The following is a 24,079-nucleotide window of genomic DNA, read 5'->3' on the forward strand; positions in this document are numbered from 1 at the left end:
GGATTCTTCTTTATTTACTCTCTTAAAGCTCTAAACCTCGTGTAGGATAAAACCTAAATGATTATTTTTTTTGTGTGTGTGTGGAGGACAGTTTTAAGTAATATGTGTTGGGAGAAGTTGAGTAAAATCCACACAGGGTTTCTGCCTGTCTTGTTTCACTCTCATACTCAAACTGGAATTAAAAACTAACTTATTTGACATTCTTACTCTAAATTGTGAGATATTCTCTAACTCTTTAATGTGTTTTCTGCTACTTTTGTTCTCGTGTCTGACGTACAGTTGTTTTTCTGACTCTTTCTAACCTCCACTCATCTCGCTAACCTTCCCCGCCGGCAATGTTACGACCTAAATTTTCAAAATACCTTGTAAAAACCTACCCACACATTACTTTACCTCTTCTTCTACAGTAAAGAGTGCTCCTTTGTTTAAACGCTGCCAGAGAGGGAATAAGAGAGTAAGTTGTGCTACTCACTCTGTTTGAAGCCGAGGAAGGGGATCCTCTCTATGGGCGTGTCTCGTTCTTTCATGTACTTGTAGAGCTCTACCAAGAAAGCCTGCTCCTCCGCGCGGCTCTCCTCTGAAGTTTCCTCGTCTTTCCTCTCTTCCTTTTTCTCACTCCTCTCCTCCTTGTCCTTCTCTTTTCCTCTCTCCTTCTCCTCGGGCGAGGACTTCTTACTGAGCCCGGCGGGCCTCTGTTTGCCCGGCGTGGTTAGTTTTCCGTTGGGTACCGTTTTGAAGCCGGGCTTGACCTGCACGGACAGAGCACAAGGAGTGCGTGGATGCGATTAAAGGGAAACCAAAACCACAATGAGAGGGTTATTTAAATGAGGTCAGACAGCTGTACGCGAGATGTGTTGGGATCAAAGCAGAAACAAATATTCTTTGTGGCCACATAGTTCATGTTCTCGTCACTGAAAAGCCAACGATGAGTTTGACTAATATTGATTTTTAACTCTGAAAGGTTGCAGGGATGCACGGACAAATCGGCCGATTTTTAGCTTGGCTGGATTCAAACTTCCGAACTTTTTTTTCAGAGCAGTGAATGCACCATGTGCTCCTCCAGTCACTGGATCTGCAAGGACATGTAGCTTTTTGAAGTTACCCAGTCATCGTCATTTTGTAACCTATGAAAATAGATAAATAATGTGGCCTTTTAAGCCACCATGCAGTATCCAAACTAAACACTGAGAGCTGCCTTTCACCCAGATTTAGATATCATGTTTTATGTTGACGTTTTTGCACCTTTCACTTTTTAAATTCAATTTCACTTTAATTTACACAACTTTTTATGTTTTGTTAATCATAAATTTGCTTGAGATAATCAGGTCACCTGTGGACGGCGTGTTAGGGTCATATTAAGATCAAATAGAAAAAAAAAATTTACAAGAATAAAATCATTTGAGAATAAAGGTGAAATAATACGAGAATAAAGTCATAACATTATGAGTGTAGTTGTAATATTAATTATTAGGAGATTAGTCGTAACATTTTGACTTTATTCTCATAATATTACAACTTTATCCCCACATTTTTATGACTTTATTCTAGTAATTAAATTTTTTTACTTTCTTATTGTGTCTCTAATACTCTGTCATACTTTATAAAGAAAATTGGAACTGGCTAAAATTATTATTTACTGCTCAGAACTTTAATAAAATCATAAACTGACCACAAAACTCTGATCGGTGCATCTCTTCCAGCAAGTATCTGGAAGACTAAGATGTTAGGTTGAAACTGAAAAACATATAAATATCTTTTTGATTTTTTTTCTGCTATACTTGTGCAATGATCTCACTTGTTTTAAACAAAATCTGCTCTTCAATCTAGCAATTGTTGCTGTATTTACAAAACTGCTTCCTTCTAATGGAAACTCATAAAATAAGATACACATCTTGTTCCTCTGCAGGATCATGTTGTGCTTGTTTTAAAGACTATTATGTGTTTCAGGGAAGGAGAAAGGACAGGAGAGAGAAAGGAGTGCTGTTCTGTAACAGATGCTATCAAATCTAATAAAACAATGAAAAAAAAAAGTTGTTCTAAAGGCTGTTTTGCAGATGAGATAACAAAAAACGAAAATAGCAAATAGATAAAAACAAAAAAAAACATCATCAATACATCTTTTCAAACATGAAAATACTAAACATTCCCAGGCTACAAATCATCACTTGCACTCCTCTCATGACAGATTATGTCATTCCTTTTGTGTAACAAGTCGCCTTCGGAGTCACATGTGTCCCTGCGTGCGCTGGTGGCTGTTACAGCGCGCTGCACCGCTGCTGCGTGGGTCACAGCGGGTTGTTTGGGAAAACTGAAACGTGGTGGCCTCGTTCTGCAGCCCGAGATAAAAAAAACCCCCCGACCACCTGGAAAACAGTATGCTGGCAACAACGAGGTAAGCCTTTAAGCCAGAGCCAGAGGACAAACATTACTGCATAATACTAATAATAATAGCCATAATGGTGTACGTAATCATGTTGATAAGCATTTATGAGTTCTTCCCATCTAGGTCAAATATGTGCACAATGAACCTTTATATAATCCCTTGCAATTGTGTTGAGTCATTCCTCGTTTTATTACATTTCGCTTCCAAGAATCCAGACTTTGTGTAATATTAATTAACAGCTTTCTTAAGGACAAAGATGTTGTTTTGCTAATTTTCGGTCTGATGAATGACCAACGGGGATTTTAAAGTCATGTGATGGAGCCATGTCAGTCATTCAGGTATAAAAAAAAGCTCTTAAACTCGGGGGATAAATTAGCGTTGTGTCATAACATGACAACAAATTTAAGTTTATTACACTGGGTTACAAAAAAAAAAGGGTTTTGGAGGGTTTCTCTGTTTTTTTTGACTGAATTAGGACTATTTTGCACCATTGAATCCAAAAAAGACATCCATTTTTCTCAATCAGGTCAGGCTTTTCTTCTCATTTGATTTAGAGAAATCCGATCCTCTGACTAAATCGATGACATTTTTGTGACATTATCATTTCATTTCTGTTAATATTTCTCATCCAAAAAAGGTTTTAGGAAAAAAAAAAACCGTTTTCTACCAGAGTGTATTAATTAAATGTTACAAACTTTCTGTAAATTGAGTAATAAACACTGATAAGGGTAAGTACATGTAATTTTAACATTACGTCTTCATTGTGTAAAATTCTCCGTCTCTTTTCTGTCCTGATTGAGTCTCTCCTCCTGATCATCACTCATTGATCCCAGATTATCAGGAAACTGATCCATATGTGAGAACATGTCATGCACTTTGATGCTCATGTTGCATTCACAGCTCAGAAAGTTGATCTGGTGGAGCAAAACCGATGTGATTTCTGGATTCAGCACATCAAAATGACCCTAAAACAGTTGAAGAACCCCAGACAGTATTTCAGCTGCTTATCAGTAATATTTTATTGCTAGCAGTCCAACACAAAGAGAAGCAGATCGCAGTTTGAACAGAATAATGCATCTCTCAGGTCTTGTGTCAAAACTTTGCTTAATTTTACGCTTAAGGTGAATTAAATAACATATTTTCACAGTAAAATGCAAAGACTAGACATAAAGATGATAGAAAAAGTTGAAGCTCTTATAAAAGAACTTTGTGCTGCATTGATGCGACCAAGAGAGAAATGAATGGTTGTGTAAAATCCCATCACACATCTTCCTTTTTGTTCGGTTTTTGTCTGCCACCCTGCATGTAATAACACGTCAGTCCGTTTGGCAGTCAGTGAGGTTATACCACAGCTTACTCAACGCACAGCTTATCTTATCTCACCTTGGTTGTAGTTTTGCTCTCTGGGCTCAAGGGGTCCTGAGCCGCCACAGCTGCTGAACCCTGGGTCGACCCCGACGAGCCCTGACCTGGAGCTTGACCCTGGGTGTCCCTCCTCTGAGAGATGGATAGCTTCTTCTTTCGAGGTCGCCCCTTCAGGTTCGGAGCTGAGCGAGAACAGAAAGACAAGATGAGATTTATCTATTTAGGCCGGAAATAAATCACACCACCTAGTGTGATTTTTTTTTTTTTTTTTTTTTTTTTAACCACGGTGCAGCAACACCCCCACTATTGTTTATATGCTGCTGTAAAAAAAAAAAAAAGCAGCTTTTGTGTTTTTTATTGTTAGAGTTAAATGTTTAAGATCATCAAAAACTGTTAATGTGAGACAGAGATAACTCGGGGAAATACAAAATGCTGTTTGCAACTGCGCTCTAAACCTCATAAAAACTTACTCCACTCTCAAGCGCAGCAGTAGTGAGTCTTTTACAACATGTTTTCAGGAAGTTTGGCTGGGTGTCTTCTCTGCAAAAAATATTTCAATTCAGCCAAATAGAGCCTCTGGAGGCCACAACACCACCTCTCGATCAGATTTAAGTCTGAACTTTGACTAGGCCATTCTAAATCACTTTTCAGAGCCATTCAGATGTGGAACTGCTAGTGCACTTGAAATGTAGGTCATGAACTAATGAACTTCGGGAACTTGTGGTTCCATCAATTACAGCACACTGATCAAGTTCTGAAGCAGTGAAACCAGAACCAAACATTAAAAGTTCTTGTTCAAATGGCAGAATATTTCACTTACAACAAGACATTTTTCTCATGTTATAAGTTAATGTATCTGCCTGAGGCCAGCACTTTTTCATCAATATTAAGGAATTATTCACTTAAAACAAGCTTTTATATCTTACTAAAAAGTTACCTTTAAGTCAGTTTGTCTTATTTGAAGTTTATTAAGATATTTCCACTAGAAACTAAAACTACTTGGTAAGATTGTGTGTTTTTGCAGTGTTGAGTTCAAAATTCTTAGAATTGACTTCATAACCATTTTGAAACGGCAAAATATCACATTTGGACATCTTTGGGTATTTTGTTTTGAATTTCTTTAGATTGGGACATCTAAATTTGTTGCTTTTTGAGATTTATTAGCCTATTTCATTTTGTCATACAAGTTCTAGTTAAGTTCGGTGTGGATCTAAAGGACTGGTGGATTAATCATATTTAATAAATGATTTAATCGAGGGGAAAGTTTGCTTTTTGGACAGTGGAAGGATGGTTTCAGGAGCTCTTTTTCTCTTAAAAATAAAAAAACTGCCTTTATTTTTTCTTTTTTTGGCAAGAGAAAAAGTACTAGATAATCTGAAACAATTAAGTGTGACCAAAATACAAGCACAAAATAAACCTCAACACTGTTTTTTTTTTTGTGGCACTGCTACACAAACAATAAAACAAACAGAACATTTGTCACGAGAAATTCATTTCCTAAAAGCGAAAGTTGACTTTAAGCTGAAAAAAAAGAAGAAGAAACACAAGGCAATGACAGAAACATTTACAACCAGAAAAAGGAATTTCACAGGCCTGCTAGCCTGTAGCTAATTATTTCTAAACTGGATTAGTGCTGAAAGGGCTAACAGGCTGCCAGATCGTTCCAATGTGCTTGTAAACGTGACCCTCAAGTTTAATTTGAGTCAAGAAGAGAAAATGCACTCTTGCTGAAAGTTTTAAAGCATATATACCGAACGAGGGCGTGAAAACAGCCAAGCAGAATAACGCAAATGACAGCCACTGGTTAACCAGCAACCCACAAATGAGAAGACGCATCCAAACAGTTACTATAAACAGGACTGTTTCACGAAGAAGCCAAATTCCTACCACAACATACATAACACGACAAACACTCTGCTTTGTTTCTTTCTTATCATCGCATCATAAAACATCAGCCTGAACTGCAGCACTCTGGAAGCTCTGATGATTGCGGCTCTATATTTGGTTTTTCTCTGATTAGTCTCCCCAACACAGTTAATTAAAAACACATGAACCTGCCTGATAGGAGCTCTTTGTTTGAAAAGCTGGCAGACATAATTGCTCAGTTCACATTACACACACAATAAAGTATTTAAACCCTCCAAGTCCTTTGAACACCCACGTTTATGTCAACCAGCAATTGTAATGTAACTTCTTGGCAGAGCGAGTCGCTCGGATGCAACAACGCCAGCGGAGATAAGCTCCAAGGAGAGAAACAGAAAGAAAAAGAGGCAAACTTCAAATGATCTAAGTTCAGTCACGTATTTCTCTGTGTCAACATTACCCACGTCCCCCCCCCAACCCCTTTTGCCTTTTCTTTTTTGTGCATGCTCAATGACAGCTTTACCCCGTCCAAGGTTGTTCTCTGCCAAAACGGCTCTGATTATTTTAGTCGGAGCGAATTCTCGTCAAGAAAAAAAACAACAAAAAAACGCTTCAAATAGCAGCTGAGCCAAATAAAATGTTAGAGTCATTAGAAGGCTAAAAGGCTCTGGACTCGGTGTTGTTATTATCACAACCGCTAAGGCTGTGGAAAAACAGCGCGGGTAAAATTCCAAGGACATTTGTTGTGCATTTGTCATCTCTCTGGCACTGTGAAAACAAGTTTTCAGCACTGTAATCTTCACTCAGAAAGCACTGGGCGTGTTCCTCCCTCTGCTGCTTTCTCCGCTCGCCGCCACCTTTATTCGGTCAATTATTCATTAGGGCTCACAAATCGCATAAATCAGACTGGTTAATCATTTACTAAGATTTGCTTTTAAGAGACAAGGCACGGCGCAACATGTTGCAGCCTAATTATCCAGCAAATCTCTGTCTCTTAACACAGACAAGAGATAAACTCCTAAAAGATCCGAAAGCTGAAGCACAGCTCATAAACGGAAAAACACATGCAGTCCTTGCAGAAACAAACATTACATGATCGGAATCGCTGGCAGGTTTTGAATAGAGATGTTCATCCGAGTGAGGTCACAGTCTAAGTGCGGGTCTGTTTTTAGTCCAATAACAGCCCTCCGACACCCTACGCTCGCGTTACGTAACCCGTCTGTTTACATTTTTCATCAGGTCAAATACTGCTGTGTAAGAAAATGCAGCAATTACAGCGAAAAAAAAAACAAACAAAAAAACTGCCGCATAACATTTAAAAAGCACAAAGAGTGCCGAGGAAACAGATGAGCTGAATGCCGTCGACTTGGTGATTATTAGAGTGGACTGGGGTCAAACAGGTGTGTGCATGTTGGGTTTTATTTTATAGGAGGTCAAGGGGAGGCGGACTGATTGCGCTTTGGAAAACATGCTGATGTGTTCTCCAAATGTTGCATAAGGCCATCACGCCAGCTCTGTACAATGATTTTATTAAATGGAAACACAGACTTTTTTAGTCTGTAGGAGAACAATACTAACATCACAAGACAATGACTTTACAGTGTCCAGGGAGATGTGGTATTTTTACTACTCTGTGGGCATTAAGTGTTTTTTTAATTTATTTTATTTTCTCCACGTACTATAAAAGAAAAAAAAAGTCAGTTAGGGCTGCAAGATACTTCCCTCGCACATCTAAAAATGTCCCCCAGCAGCGACTTACCAAAAATGGATGCTGACCAAACTTCCACATTCTGTTTTTTGCTTATTGCTCAGTCTGTGGCTTTCTGCATATCTGGGACACTAGCAATGGCTCGGAGACACGCCTTGAAGTGGCCAGAGGGCATCACAAAGCCCCAAAGGCTCGCCACTCATACACAGAAACATGCGCAAGTACAAATAAAAATAACCCATGTACTGACTGGTGTTGCAGCGTCTTGCGAGGGTTCTTCATACCGCTTGGAACATTTTGTCACGACACAACCACCAAGTTCTGTTGCACTTTATTAGGATGTTGTCAGCACCAAAATAAAATCCAGTGAAAACAACAGAGTAATTCAACCTCTTGGAGAACATTAGTGGACAATCATCATCATGAAGACCAAAAAAACACGAAGAACATTGTGGGGAAATGTAAAGAAGCTTTGAGCATCTCATGGAGCAACGCTCATAACACCTAAACTACAGGGCTGGGTAAGGAGAGCACTGATCGGAGAAGCAGCCAAAAGGCCCAGGGTGGAAGAATCGGTCAACGGGACAAACATCGGTCACAACAGCAGCGATAAGACACAGTAGAGTTGATGAGAAGATGCATGGACGATCTGGGAATAAATCATATTGAACACAAATAAAATAATGTGCTAGCACTTAATTCGAAGGGGTGTGCATAACACTGACATAACATCTGTCATGAACATGAAGGAGTTTTTATGAATGTTTATGACCGTTGTCATGAAGTGTCCTTTGCTTAATAATGACACTTTAATGCAAAGTTGACACTTTAACAGACTTTTAATGCGACTTTTAGAGCGAGTGTTACCAATCATTCAGATCGAACCGCATTCATGTGTTTGAACGGTTTCGATCAGAGTCCAGACTTTGCAAGGATCCGCAGCAAAGTCCAAACCGACCGAGCTTTAGGTATGTTGAAAAGATAATGATCAACTGGGCTAGCCTCAAAACACCTGCAGCTCTGCTTGTAAGTGAAAGGTGGTTGAATCCGTTTCCATCCGTCTTAACTAGGCACTGTGTGCTGGACTAGGACAGTAAATCCCAATAAAACACACAAAAGTTTGTGGTTATAGTTTTATAAACAAAAAAGAAAGAAGTCAAAGCAGTATGAGTAGCCTAGCAAGGCGTTGTTTATTGATGAAAAGCGAGCGTGGTTAAACATCGCCAGCAGGGAAAATGTGCCGAACGACGACTCGGTGATGTCAAACACCCTCGGCTCCTCGTGGCTTTGAAACAAGCCTCTGTTCTAATAATTTCAACCCCCCTAGAATCAATTTAATACAGAAGTAGTGCCATTCCGATGATGTCAGTGATAATGGAGAAACTCATTAGAGACAGCTCAGGGACGGTTCTGATAGCTGTCTGCTTCAACAGAGTGGAGCCACAGGGAACCAACAAAATGGGCCTGACTGGGACGCAGCTGGGAATACAGCATCGCAGAAGAGAATCCCACTGATGGATGTCTGAGACGATAAAGCTCAGTAACTCTGTACATGTTTAACTTAATGAAAAGTAAAATCAGCTTCAGAAATCCCCCCACTTCAAGTGAGCACATGATCATGCCGATAGAGGGGCATGTTTTTGCGTTTGCCTGGGAAACTGAAATAATATCTAAAAAAAAAAAAAAAAAAAAAAAAAAAAAAAAAAAGGAAAAACCTCAGGGATCTGAAATACTTTGATGTACTTAAGCAGATTAGCACTCGGCTCATCTCTTCATTTTGGCACTTTTGGCATAATAACACTCATGACTAAAATAATAAGTCACGACGAAGGATGTCTCTGCAGCAGGTTCCTGATTTCTCAGCAACATGGATCAAAGGGAAACCGAACCGGTCAGACGACAGCGTCACCGGTTTGGAACAGAAGAAGAAGAAGAAAACAATAACAGCCACAAGAGAAACTTATAGGAATTTCAGAAATGGTGTCATGTTAAACATGTTGCTAAAAGTAACTTTATCTCTACAGGTACAATAAATGCGTTATTGAACTTTTTAATCTTTTTACTGCGGTTATTGGGTCACGATCGTTGCCCAAAAATTTGACCCATGACCGAAAAAGCATAAAAACCTTTTGTCGATTAAGTAATAATAAAACATTACTGTTGTTATTATTAACATTTGTTTTTAATAAGTAAGTTTGACATCAACCTTGGGCCGCAGTTGGAAGTCAGTTTATAGATTTCACCTTTGACCGATTTTAAAGCTTAATACTAAGTTACTGCTGGAAGGCTTCCCGTCTTCGCCACAATGAATGATTCACCACATGCAGCACGCTCCACAGTTTTAAGCACTGGGTAAATATCTGTCCATTGGCTTTGGAGCAAATTCATGTTTTCAATCTGGCAAAGCCGACGGATTTCTAAAATAAAGCTAACAAATAAACTACAGCAAGGTTGAAAGAGAAAACCGGCCCCGAGCATCACAGGTCGGGGCCATTTACACGAGCAACGTACGGGTCGCTCGTGTAAATGATACCACAAGACTCAAGAGGTTTTCCTACATAAATGAAGGATTAATAAAGAAAAAATATATATAAATAAGGTGCTTTTTTTCTACTTTTTACATTTGTCTTTTCTTGCCAACCACATCTGGCGAATTTGTTGCTTCTTGTCTCATCTGACAAAAACAAAGAATTCCTCTCAAAGTACCAACTGGATTTAGGAATCTTAAAATCTTTACATGTATTTAAAAAAAAAAAAAAAAGCTTGAGTCCTGATATTATACCCAGACAACTGATGGGGATGTAGATAACATTTAAAGGTTGCTATGGAGGCTTGGAAACTGTAATAAGGTAAATATCTTCAAGCTGACATTTTAAAATGAACACATATTTGACTTCATTCACTGGAATGTTCTCCTTTCTTACCTATTTTGAAGATTGACAAGAGAAACATACTCTGTAACTTACTTAGTCATGTAAGTTACTTAATTATTATTCATACTTTACCAAATAAAAAAGTGTGAATAACAAATCTATTCCAGTTAAGTTAATTTAGTTGGAATCGTCTGAGGTGCTATAAAAGTGCAGCACCACTTATCTCATAAGAAATACTATCTTAGAAATGCAGTATGAAGAAGAATGTGTTCACCAAATATGTAACACAAAACTTAACCTAAAAAACAACAGCAAGCGAGGCAAGATGACACAAAAGGAGGTCAAAACTCTGAAAAATTTTAATCTTTAGCATCTAACTTTGTACGTTTTGCACATTCAGAGATTTTATCGTTTTTTTGTGTGTCCTAAACAAATCTTTGTGATCTAAAAATGAGATGTGATCGAGACAAGATCTGACGAAAGTAAACATTAAAGCACTTACTCCAATAATCAGCTCCTGCACAGAATATCTACATACTTTAGCTTCTTCGTTCTTATATTGAACCATAAAAAATGCTGTCAAAAAAGTGCTTTGGTAGAAATATTTTAACAAACAATCCCATATCCATATTCAAGTTTTCATTTCCATCTACTGTGAATAAAAAAAAAAAAAGGTGAATGTTGCTTTAAATTGTGAGCTGCATGTTATTATTGGACTGTACCATATTTTCTGTGTTTATAAAAAAAAATAACCGGCTCTTGTAAAAAGTTCTTTCACACCTTCAGGTCATTGAACCCCGTCAAATTTTTTTCTTCATGTGAGAAAAGCAAGTTTTGTTTAATTTTACTATTAGAATCCACAAACTAAAGACTTTGCTTCTTCTTTTTTCTTTCTTTAAATTTTTTATTTTATAAATTTCTATTGTGTTTAGCAACAAAATGAAAGCATTCAGCTTTCAGACTCAGGGGATTTTCTTAAAGCTCAAAGAGAAATTTGCACCTACCAAACAGGAAGTGAGATGGCATCTCTGCACCTGTCTTATGTGTTGACACTGAACTTTTGATGATAAAACACAGGAGAGCGCTGCACTATCAGTGCATCAGTATTTAAAGCCGCAGAAATGAAATTGTCATGGTGACGGTGCCCTGCTGAATCGCTTAGCCCACTAAGTTTCCATTTTAAGCTTTATTTATCTTCTGTTATTCTGTAAAAAACGATAGAAGACTAGTAAAGATTCATAAGACTGAAAATAGACCTCAAGTCCCGTAAAAATGCGCAGAAGTACAACGACAGCGCGAATGTTTATGCAACATGGTACGGGGGCATCGGAGGTGAAGCCGAAATAAATCATGCGTCCAGAAATACTGACAGAAACCGATCAGCCCTGAAGTCCCAGAACTGCTGAGCTCAATAAATGTCACACTTTCTGCAGCTCAGTTGTTTTAAATAATGAAACAACAGATCTGACTTGTCAGATGTGAAGCAACATCCAGCCAAAGTGTGACTGCCTGACGGACTGATTGACTGAAAGCCCCAGGAGCAACTGTCACATCTCTGATTTCATTAGGCAAAAATTCCCACCCGAGCTTTTAATCCTGCATCTCCAACGTCAGCTTCCCCTCCGCGTAACGAGGTCCAAGTTCAAACATGAAGGTGAAGGAGGAATGAGCGAGGCATGACTCTGGAAAAGCAGCGGTTCGTGAAAAACATGTTTTGACATATTTTGTTGTCTCACTTGGCTGCAAATCCACCAAAGGCCTCACTCCCACTCAGCAATTAGAAGCGATGCTCACAGCCAAAGGTATCAGTCGTGTTGCAACACTTAGCCTTGTTTGAACGGCACACTGTGTCCCTCAGGAGGGAGAGACAATAATCTCAAGTATGTTGCTGTTTGGGAGTCAACGTCATGCATTGTGTGTAAATGAAATGACACCAGATAATAAGTATTTTATGTGAAATGCGAGCAGGTAAGGTCAGCAGAATAAAAACCAAAAACAGGGTGATACTAAGAGCGCTAACTACTATTAGCAATAAATGCTAACTGCAATATATTTTAATGCTGGAAGCCTGTTTAGTGTTTTAGTAATGCTAGTTGCGCTAATGTAGATCGTAATCTACAATAACTCTTTATTTAAATGACTTGTTGCTGCAGCATTTAATTTCCCTTTGGGATCAATAAAGTCTTTTGAATTTGGCTTTAATTGAATTTGAATCACTGACGCAAGACGCTCAAGCCAAAAGACTCGCATACAACCAGTTATACTATGTTGAAATTTAAAGTATGATCAAGCCTGTTAAAATTTCAAACATGTAATCCGTTTGTCTTTGTTTTTAAATAACATTAAAACCCAGTTTTACAGCCGTCCGTATCTCCCCGATTTAGTTTCCAGAGGGAAATGAGTATTGGGTCAAATCGGCTAAATGATCATAAATGGGCCATAAAGCTTATAGGTGCATTTCTGCTGATTACACAAATACGACCATTGAAACCGCCGTCGCGTCACCATGCGAGTGAGTCAAACAGGACAGGGATATTAAAAACAGACATTCTGCTTTAATTAAAGCGAATTCTGCCAACAGGAAACTCCCTAATGAGTCAGACGGGGAAGAACGGCGAGAACATAAAGGATGTTTAAGTAAAGTAAAAACATCCTGCAGCCACTGTCCCCTCAGGAGAAATGCGTCAGTGTGCGCATCTGTGCAAGCGAGCAGGAATCCTAGCCCCGAGTCGCCCCGCCTCGCCCCTACCTGGAGGAAACATTTGTAAATGAAACTGTATCTGTGAATACGGGTGACTGTAACACAAGGAAAAGTCGCGCAGCTCTCACAAAGCGGTACAAGGTTACAACTCTGGAAATTTACAGCGGGTCATAAAACATAAAGCGCATCTGGAGACAATGCCTGACCCCGTCACGCCGGGATCACGACGAAATAACACTCAACATGATGAACCAAACGTGATTGCGTAAAATAATCGCACCTGCCAGGCGCAAACAAAAGAACCGATAAATAATAAATAATACGTCACCAATCGTGATACCAAACACCGCATGAAGCAGCTCCTGAGGCACAGGCTTTAATCTGCAGAGCAGCGGAGCATTAAATGTGTGATCAGTGGAGTGATATTACACTTTGGTGGAACATTTTAACTCAACTGGAGGCACAACGAAGTGACAAGAAGAGCTTCACAGCGGAAAGGCAACAATACCAGAGAGAAAATATTAAAGAATTTAAAAAAAAGGAGAGAGAAAGAAATGACTTATTTCTCAGGCAGCCATGACAGGCATGTGTTCACTTCACATAAAAAAAATATAAAATAAAAAAATAAAGCCAAGAGGTTGAAGGGACTTCAAGTGTTTCAGCTCGGGGATTGCGCGGATCTGGCCGCAGTTTCAGCACACCGTTCTTCCGAGAAGCTCGTCTAATAAGTGACATCTACGTCTTTCCTGAACAAACACACAATGCTCTCCGTTCAGTTCAGAAGATGTTTTTTTTCTTCTGATCTTAAACACTTTCACATCAAATGAAAATCAAATGTGAAAATCATTTCTTTAACCCTGGTAATGGATCGGGACACATCAGAGATGATTTTACACAAAGAATAAGATTCCACTTAGTATTCAAATCTGCGGCGCTTCAGCCTCTTTCAAACGTGTCCTTCAACGCGCCATCTTTTCAAAAAATTAGATGAAAGTCAGGAGATCACAAAAACGTTCATTCATCAGTCAATCACAGCTATCTTTAATTATTAACACGCAATCTAAGCAACATTAAAAGGGAGATTTGATTCATTTTTATTGATTTTACTGCCAAGATAAGAGTCGGGGCCAAAAACTATGTAATAATTATGTTTATTTATCTGTTTGCAAGACTGAGAAGTTTAAATTTATGAAACGCGGTGATGGCAAATGAAAAAAGCAGTGTTTTTTTTCTACACACATCTGCAAAACATAACAAAATGAAGGCACTATCCCTCCATGTCAACAATCCAGGTCTAGATGTCTGGTTTAAAACATTTCCACCATGCTGCTGCTGCTGGTGCTGCACTTGTGAGGCAGTATTATTTAAAAACTACAATCGCCAGGCTACGAACTTTTAAGCAGATGACTGCAGGCTAGCTACCAGAGCAGATAGCCTTACTAATTGACTAGCTAATGAATTTATTACTCCATAAAGAGTAGAACCAAAAAAATATACAATATTCTGTGCAATAAGCTGTTGCTAAATTCACCTGGTGTTCATTCTGGTTTTCTATGCTAATGTTAAAAAAATCTGAATAACAACAAGCTAATGTTACAGTGACATTATTATAACAATTATGACAATATAACTCAACTGCAGTAAGCGAATGTAAACGAATGATTGCATTCATGGGTATCAAGTAGGCCAGTGTTTCTCAACCTTTTTTGGGCCAGCGCCCCCCTAGCCTTTATCCAGGTCCCTCACTGCCCCCCACCAAAGAATTTGTAGGCTACTTTGCACTGACCATTATTTTATTATTAATATTACTATCACTGTTGTAAATGTTTTGATTTTTATGCTTGTTTCTGTATTTACCATCAGAAATAATTTCCCAGAGAACAAAAAAGTCATGGGAATAGAAATTATTTTCACAGGTGTCTACGAAAAATGCAATGAACATTCAACTTAAAATTGGTAGGCCTAACAGCAGCCAATCAGAGTGGAAAAAATATTCTTATTTTGTGCCATTTTCTAGTTGTTAAATCTTGCACAAAATGAGCAGATAAAAGATGAACAACATGCCAGTTTAAACTTTGAACTATTTGCAAAACGACTGAGCTCTGCAACATTAAAACATGGATAGAACTGTAACTACATTAATCATAACTCTTCTTCTCTTCAGTGTTTCTGTCGGTTTCTGGTGGTGCAGCTCTGTGCTGCCTTCAGGAGAATGGGACATCAGAGCATCATCCATAAAACTTCACCCACATGGCATTTATTGTACAAACCAGAGCTTTCAGTGGAAAAACAAAAGTTCCAGATCCTTTTAATGCCATACAAATATGAGACAGAAACATGGATTATATCTTTATATAGACCTATTGATTTATAGATTAATAGTTTTACTGGACAGAAATTACAAAAAAAAAAAAATCTGGTTCTTAATAAAATCCTAATGAGTCAAATTGAAAGTGTCATGGAGTCATCAGCCTCATAACATTAACACTGACATGAAAAATAATATTGAAGAAATAAATATATCAAATCTAATTAAAAACATAAATAAGTGATCAGTTCTTTACTGTTATGGTCTGTAAGATATATTTATTCTCAGTACTAGACGTGGTCTCAACAAACCCATGGCATTTCAACAATATTATTTTACCTTTTATCTGGAAATAGTGTGTTTATTCTTGCCATACAGTCCTCTGTATTAATTATTGCTCGAAAGGTCTTGCCATACCAGTTTATTCCTCTGTATTTACTTTAGTTTCTTAGTTCATTCTTGCATTTTGTTCTTCATTCATTTCTATTTAGTTTAATTTTATTAGTATTATCATCTCTTGGTTTATTGTTATGTCCATTTTAGTTTCTGTCCTGTTACTACATTTATTTGATCGTTTATTGACGCTCACCACCAGTAATCTTCACTCATTACCTGCTGCGCTGCCTAATTGTCATGTGTTTCACATCATGTGTTGATTTTTCACTGTTCAGCGTCGGATTCTCTGTTTTTATGCCATAATTCAAATCTAGTTCATCGCTCCGTTTTATGTCCCGCTTCTCCTGTTTCAGAGTTTTGCGTCATGTGAGGGTCTTTTTTTTTTTAACCCTCTAAGGTGCAGGGCGGTTGGGATGCGTATCGATGGGGAAAAGGCAGACTGTCATAAACCTTTTAAAACAACGGAAACAATTTCTGCATTCTAATTATTGAATTTTAAAAGTGCTGTGGTACCGTTGTTCTATCACACCCGTTGCATACCGGACCACTTACAGCACCGGTGTTAACGCTATAAAATGAACGCTCTCTATCGTGGTATCACCCATGGCGGGATTTCTTTATTTAAATTAGCCCACGTTCATTTTTCAGAGTGATACAAAGTGAAGGTATCGTGATTTTAGTAATTACATATTCATAAGAGCGATTTTCTGTTGTCCTTCCATGGAAGCGTACAACTTTCAAACGGAAATAAAAACACTTTTAATATAAGTTGCTGCTTAACATGATCACAGAACTGCCAAAACATATGTACAAAAATACCAGACAAAGTGAATCTCGGCAACGTCATCAGGTAGTGTAACGCTGAACTGATGCGGTGAAGCTACTAGCAGGAGAACGAAGCTGCACCAAGAAGCTACAAACACTAAATAGAAGGAGAGCTGCCATCGATACAGTTACAGCCACGCATGATTTAATGTTGCACAACACAGTTTTACCAAGTTGCTCAAAGTCTAAACTGGCATTGTTGTGCATTTAAGGTGTAAAGTTTACCTTCGACCAAACGCCCCCCAAAGGAATCTCAGCGCCCCCCTTCTGTAAAAAATTCCGCCAGCGTCCCCTGCCGTCCTCTGAACGCCCCCTGGGGGGCGGTACCGCCCACGTTGAGGACCGCTAAAGTAGACAGAACTACTCATATCCCAAAAAGGTTGAGTATGAAATGTCCAAAACTGCAAAAACACAAAGGGGTGAAACAACCAACACCATCTGAAACAAGTTTATTTTATATTACTTGTTGTATATGATGAACATTATAAGTCAAACGGATCAGATTCTTAGACAGGACGAATCTGACTAAGCCAATCCAATCATATACCTTGGATTGGCTTCTAATTTAAATACAAAAACTCCAAATTTAATCACGTTCTTGTAAAATGCATTGAAATTCAATTTGTAATCCCAACTGGTAAAAAGCTACGGAGCCCAGTTAAGTGCTTTGACTCATGGACTTTAAAGCAATTCTTCATCCTGGGTGATAACACTGTTTCATGGTACGAAACCATGAAACACTGATATTTTTAGTCAAGTCTTTCTTTATGACATATAAATTTAGTTATTTTTTCCATGCCTGAAGGGATTTCTATGTAGGTAAAACAATTTCGACAGAGCAGATATTGTGCCAGACTACGTCACCCCCAATCTCTAAGCAACACCTACACTATAAATTTCACTTTCTTTCGGGTCAAAAATGAGTCAGTTCCTTTACCTGTTTTTTTCATAAAGATGGCCATTGTCACCTTTCACACGTTACAACAAGTCAATGTGGGCGTGCACACTGTTTCTTTGTCCCTGCATCGGAGGCAAATTCCAGCAAATAGTAATTTAAGACACGCTGACAGCAGAAAACACAACAATACAGTCATGCTTCAAGCTGCTCTATCCGCACAATCAACCAAAAATTACACAATGTGCCCACAGAGAGCGTGGGAGGACACAGTACACTGTTTTTTTTTTCCTTTCATTATTAATCATCAAATCCTTCGTAGCTTGATAGATGATACAAGTGTTAATTAATTTCACATAAACACACAGACCAATATTACCACTGATTAAATCGGAAAACAATTCGCAGCAAGGACCGAGTCACAACCTCAGATGGGATTTCACATCAATGGTACCGACATATTTATTTTCGCCCGATTGCAACACAGGAGCAGATTTTCATGCAGCACTGCATCGTAGCTGCTCTCAATCTAACGATGGCGAATATATCCAACTGCTCCCTCTGGCTAATAATTGATAAGCACTGTTATTAACCAACAGCGGGCAAGTTGAGCAACCTCAACATGACTTAGAATTTAAAAAATTGTCTCTAAAATAAGAGTTTGATTTAAAAAAAAAAAAAACACAAAAAAAATTGAGCAGCTCCCTTATTGGGAACGTGTTTTCTGATCACAGGCGAAGAAAATTTGCCGTAATAGAAGCCTGTTCGAACACGTGCCTGAGTAAAAAGGCAGGGATTAGTGGGGCTTGTTGCTAAAAGAGGTTTAACAACAATCCCCTGAGGTGCAGCCAACTCATCCACAGGTCCTCAATAGCTTCTTGCAAACAGGCCTTTCTTTTTATCTGCACAGCACCCCGACTGACTCATCTTCTGCCTTTAGAAAGAGCAACTTCGCCCAAATCACGCACACACACGCACACACACACACACAAAAAAGATAAACCAATTATTAGTAATTTTTGAACATAACTCATTTTTTTCATATTTCTGTAACCCACTGCAGCTGTGCTGCTGAATTGAAATTTTCCTTGTTGATGTGCGAATAGCAAAATTACATGGTGAAATTGCGGTACCTGTTTTTAGGGAAGCAGCAGAGAGAGCCCGAACGTGCTACGTGTCGTGGAAGGATAAAAACGGCTTTGTTCGCACAGATGAGGCTATGTCAGCGTATAGTATAAGCGTCATACTTATTGTAGACCAAGTCCAGTATTGATTCTTCCAGGAAAACGTCTGATGCATTAAATACTGGAAGTTGTTTTGTCTGACTATAGTGCTCAGATCGAATAGGAAAGCGACTTTCGGAGTTTTGCAGGCAAGAATAATTGTCAGCATTAAAACAATCTAAAACTAGATGGATGGATGGATAGATAGATAGATAGATAGATAGATAGATAGATAGATAGATAGATAGATAGATAGATAGATAGATAGATAGATAGATAGATAGATAGATAGATAGATAGATAGATAGATAGATAGATAGATAGATAGATAGATAGATAGATAGATAGATAGATAGATAGATAGATAGATAGATAGATAGATAGATAGATAGATAGATAGATAGATAGATAGATAGATAGATAGATATTCTGCAGGAACAGGTAAGTATATTCCATTTGATGTTCTCCCTCTAAGCTTTGCCAGCGTGTTCACTGTATAAAATATACATACCCTGACTCTGCAAAGATGATAATGCATGAGATTTTTGTGGGTTCTTTTCAGACTCTCACCAGTTCCTCGTCTCCTCATTTGCAACAACTATGACATCCTGTTCCACTCTATTTCCCGAACCCATCATTTCCTGTACAAATGCTTGCATTGTATCGGCTCCGGTCTGTTTTTATCCCCCCCCCTCCCTCCCTCAAAGATGATTCCCTTCAGCCCGGCTGACTGACAGCGGAGTGTGTGTGCATCATTATCTCCTTCACAGGGCCTGTCTGTTGCCGTATAGCCCGTGGCAGGCCTCCATCGCTCGTCATTAGAAGTGACTCCGGCTTCCGGCTGCACACAGGTGAACGACGCGAACAGCGAACTGCAGCCGTGTAAAAGTTAAGACGCTCTTATGAATTCGTTTGATTAGCTCGCAGATACCGAGGCATACAACAAGTGGGAGGATATTCTTCTACCTGAAAGCAGAGGTCAGGCAGGCTAAAAAAGCACTTGGACAGATAAAGAGAAAAATAAGCAAATAAAAAAAAATGACAGCAACCCTTACGGCTTCCCACACAAAACAGCATTAGCCTTTAGAAGTTTTAGAATTGGGTCTTTTTTTTTCCTCTCACTTTCGGCATCTTAATTATGTCCTATATATGCAGATGTAACTTCAGTGTGTAGCAAACAGGAATATTGATTCACTGGAGTTAATCTGAGCTTTAAAATGCTGATCAGGTCTACTGCTTCAGTCTGAGGTTGCAGTGTGCACGTAATAGGATCCACCACCGAGGGTCTGTATAATAATGCCTCGGCTGATGGTGCGCAGTAGATAAATCATGCTTATGGATTGATGTCTTCCTTTATGGCCCCTGTGAATATAACAAGAATGCCTTCAAGAGCAGCTAAATATAAGCTTTTATGCATGCAAAATGGCTGCGTGGAGAGACGCCTGCATGGATTTGGGATATATTGCTCTAGTTATGGCCTAGCCCACCAATCTCTCTATTATCAGATGATCATGGAGTGAATTATACGGCGAATATAGCTTTGAACCTTTTGCAAAGGAGGAACACCAGTCATTGGTGTGAAATATTTAAATATTATTCATCCTCAGACATCTATTTGAAGTGTAAATATTGCGGCGCATTGTGTAGTTCTGATCTTTGTTTGCTTGTTTGTTTATCACGCCTGACAGTGTGACAAACAAACAGCGTAACACGCAGCCTATGAAGCGACAGACCTGATGTGTGTCACTGTTATCTAAAATCACAGGCCACTTTATTAGGTACAACTGTGGAGTTGGTTGTTAACGCAAACAGAGCATCAGCCAATCACACGGCAGCGATGGAGAAAAAAAGCATGCCATCAAAATAGGGAAGAAATGTTCTTGTGACATGATAAACTCTTGATTTCAAAATTTGGTTGGGTCAGAATTTAAAAGCATCGCTTCGTCTCGGCTCAGATCAACAGGTGATGGCACAAGGGATCTGTTCTATTGGACCACAGAGTATTACTTTAACTAAAAAAAAAACCAACAACCTATCTGTGCGTTATTGCTGACCAATGGCCACAGTGTAACCATCCTGTGATGGCTTCTTCCAGCATGATATGAAGAAGCCATCTGTCAAAAAGCTCATCACATCTCAAACTAGTTTCTTGAACATGAGTTCACCAACGGAGATCATTTGGGTCTGAAAGAGTCCCGGCGTCGACGTACAGCTGACAAATCTGCAGCCATGTGTGACACTATCAAGGAAACACTGACCAAAACCCTCAGGGACGTTTTTGACACCTTGCTCATCCTTTGCTGTGATGATTTCAGGCACTTCTGTAGGCAAAAAGGTGGAGGTGAACCTAATGAAGTGGCTGGTGTGTACACACTGATGGAAGGTTATAGTATAAGATCATAAAACCCTACGTTGCTAAAGTAAACAAGGTGTGTGTTACGCAGGTCTGCTTTGAGATTCTGAGCGGTGCTTGAAAAATATACTTGCTTTGTGTTAATCATGATAATTTGTCAAAATTTCAACCCAGCAGCACTAAATCTACTCACCCCAATTCAAAGAGAAATCAATTCTCTCCTCCTGCTCTCCCTCCCTCCCTCCCTTGGCATGTTTTTTGCCTCTCTCCTGTTTCTCCTCTCAATTTCTCTTTCCTTTCCGTAATAACTATGTGAGCGGCGACAAATGTAATTACAAAGGGGTGGGGTTTAGCATGTTGTGTGTGTGTGTGTGTGTGTGTGTGTGTGTGTGTGTGTGTGTGTGTGTGTGTGTGTGTGCGCGCACAATTTTAGTTCATGCACAACAAAACGCAACATTAAAAAGCTATTATCAGAAAAGGGAACGTTTTAGCAGATATATGACTGAGGGCAGCTCCCTCCATATGTTTGCAGAGACGGGGACAACAAGTCAGGTAGTAATTATCAATCATCATCAGCAGAAACTGTCAGCGAGGCGCTCGGCCTGGCACGCTCCGGCTGCCGCTGCCATGGAGACAACTGCCACATAGCAGCAAATGTGTGTGTTTACCAGGACGTTAAAATACTCACTCATATTTTTATTTAGCGCCTGACAGAATAAGCCGCTCCTATGTGTTAGGTGTCTCTTGCCAACAACAAAATAAAAAAAGAAGAAGGGAAAAACAGAGGATAATAATTAGCAGACGGATATGTATGATGGAATAAAGTAATATGAAAAGATAAATGTGTCTGTGTGTGCACATACATAATGCATTCGCCAGTAATGAGCTCATTTCTGTGGTCGTACGTACACAGACCCTCCATTCAGCCTGTCGCCGTTAATATTCCTCAGCCGAGTAAAGAGGACGTTCTCCCCAGCCGTCATGACTTTGTCAGGTCCAGCTTTACATATTTCTTTCTCCTTTTTTTTCCCATAGATTTTTTATTTTTTTATTTTTGCATAACCTGCCCTGTTCCTTTACTTTTGCATGTATTTGAATCAATGATCTCCACTTCCCTTAAAGCCCATTCGCAGCAGCGGTTCTTTTCACAGAATCGGACACTAAGGAATGTTTCTGGAACGTTTCCAGAGATTTTTCCGCTGACAACGCCGCTTTCAGATAACAATCAATTTCCATGTGACCTTAATCCATTACCCTTCCCAGGATTATTTTCACTTAAAAACAATTCGCTGAAAAAAATTGGACGCATACAGCCAGCTTTTAAACACGAAAACGGTTTGTGGAAAGTGGGATGATGCATATGTGCAATATGAATTTTCCTGCCTTATTAAGGCAACCATCTGGAAACAAAAGAGGGGGAAAAAAGACCAGTGTTCTTCATTTGTTATTTGTGCGCCGTCGTGCACACGCCCCCCCCGGGGGAGCAGCAGCATTACTCTTTCATCAGATCAAATGAAGCGGAGCAGTGTCGTTCCAGGAAGAGCCAATTAAACAGTTCAAAGAAGTTTATTATTGCGATGGATTATGAAATTGTTCTCATCGGATTCACTCGGAGTGTGCGTTTCTACAGGAGGAGGGATTCAGTGTGTGTACTTTTAGCACATGGCGCAAACTCACGGAGACTGTCTGCGTTTGCAGAGTAAATAGGAAATTACGTCGCACGTTTTACGACTTTAATTTACAGCCGAAATGAGGCAAAAATTGCTCCCTCAGACGTCTGCTTTCTTTCTAAAAAACCTCTCTCTCTCCTCTTTTGTTCTGCCCACCTCATGTGATCACCTCATGATGGTAGCGCCGCCGCCTGTTAAGCACTTATTAACACGCATCACATTTGAGACATGTTTAATCTTAACCCAGTTTCGCTGAGGAATGCAATCACCTCTGACCCTGACAAACTGAATAATATCACCCGGCGTTTATCTCTCTCGCAGAGGGGATAATTCCTCGTAATTATATGAGGAATGGAAGAAGAAGAAAAAGAAAAAAAAAACAAACCCAACAACAACACTTTAGAGCTGGCAGGAGTCCAGAAAGGCTCCATGTTTCTGTTTTTAAACCGTAATAATTCACAATGCTATTTAGCAGCTGGGATAAAAATAAAGCAGCCACACAATGAGGTGAAAACGCTGGCGAGGAGCTTTTAACGGCCTTTGTTCTGGGAGAGGAAATTAAAAAACAAATCCTATTTTGCAAAGAAATGCTAAGAGCGCACACACACATGCACACTTACACACTAGCTATGTGGGACTGTCCCACATACACAAACATACGCATATGCCACATGTAAAACAGAGTCACAGTTACATAATGTGGAGGATTTGCTAAAAATGGGATAACCTTCAAACGCTTCCACATCATTTGTACTGACAGACTGCTGCAACAACTCTGTGGGACTGTAGCGCTAAAGAAAATACAGTATTTCAATTTGGCTTTTTGGAGGAAGAGAGAGAGAGAGAGATGGAGGAAGGGAGAAAAAGGGAAGGAGGGAGGGAGTGGGGGAGGAAAAAGGGAGGGTGAGATGAAAGAGAGCAGTGGATAAGCTTCAAGGCTTAGCCTATTCATTACTGGAGGGGAAAAAAAAAAAATCACAGCATCGACCTATAAATAAATGAATGCCAGGATAAACACGGAGCCCATACATCAATAAAACATATGTATTCTAATAGATCACGCTCTAGTTACACTTGATGGGATTGAGTCAGCCAATGAGCCCAATCATAGAGACTTCATCATTTTTGAAAAGGTACACAGCACTAAGCCATGGTGATTATAAATAATCGCTTTTCTCCTCATAAAATAGGCCAGTGGTTACTTTTATCTTTCTGTTCAGTGTTTTCATGTTTATAACCCAATTTGGTGAATTTAAGAAGTTCATTTCCATTTCCACAAATAAAAAGCTGCTTTATTGTTGTTTTTTTATTTATTCGTGCCACCACACAAAGAAATAGCCAAAATATTTAAAGACTAAACTAAGCAGATCTGTAAGCCGACACAGCTCGCCAACGCTGTCAACATTCCTTCGGAAAGAAACAATAGGAAACTGGGCGCATCAATCACGGCCTGTACACACGGCGTAATTCTCCGAGCGCTACTACCATAGTGCTGGAGCAGCACAACAAAGACTTT

The 24,079-nt window shown here is 39.2% G+C and overlaps 1 protein-coding gene across 1 annotated transcript in view; it reads right to left on the bottom strand.

The window, feature by feature from the left end:
- arid5b (AT-rich interaction domain 5B) overlaps positions 1–24,079 on the bottom strand; it is a 107,907-nt gene that overhangs the window by 28,731 nt on the left and 55,097 nt on the right. Inside the window, exons 5-6 of the mRNA XM_008429163.3 lie at positions 3,767–3,930; positions 473–749 (exon numbers count right to left, since the gene is read on the bottom strand). Of these exons, the coding sequence (XP_008427385.1) occupies positions 473–749; positions 3,767–3,930 (441 nt within the window). The remainder of the gene's footprint in view (positions 1–472; positions 750–3,766; positions 3,931–24,079) is intronic.

The sequence above is a fragment of the Poecilia reticulata genome, chromosome 15 (assembly GCF_904066995.2).
Source record: "Poecilia reticulata chromosome 15, P_reticulata-male-v2, whole genome shotgun sequence".
Taxonomy (NCBI): domain Eukaryota; kingdom Metazoa; phylum Chordata; class Actinopteri; order Cyprinodontiformes; family Poeciliidae; genus Poecilia; species Poecilia reticulata.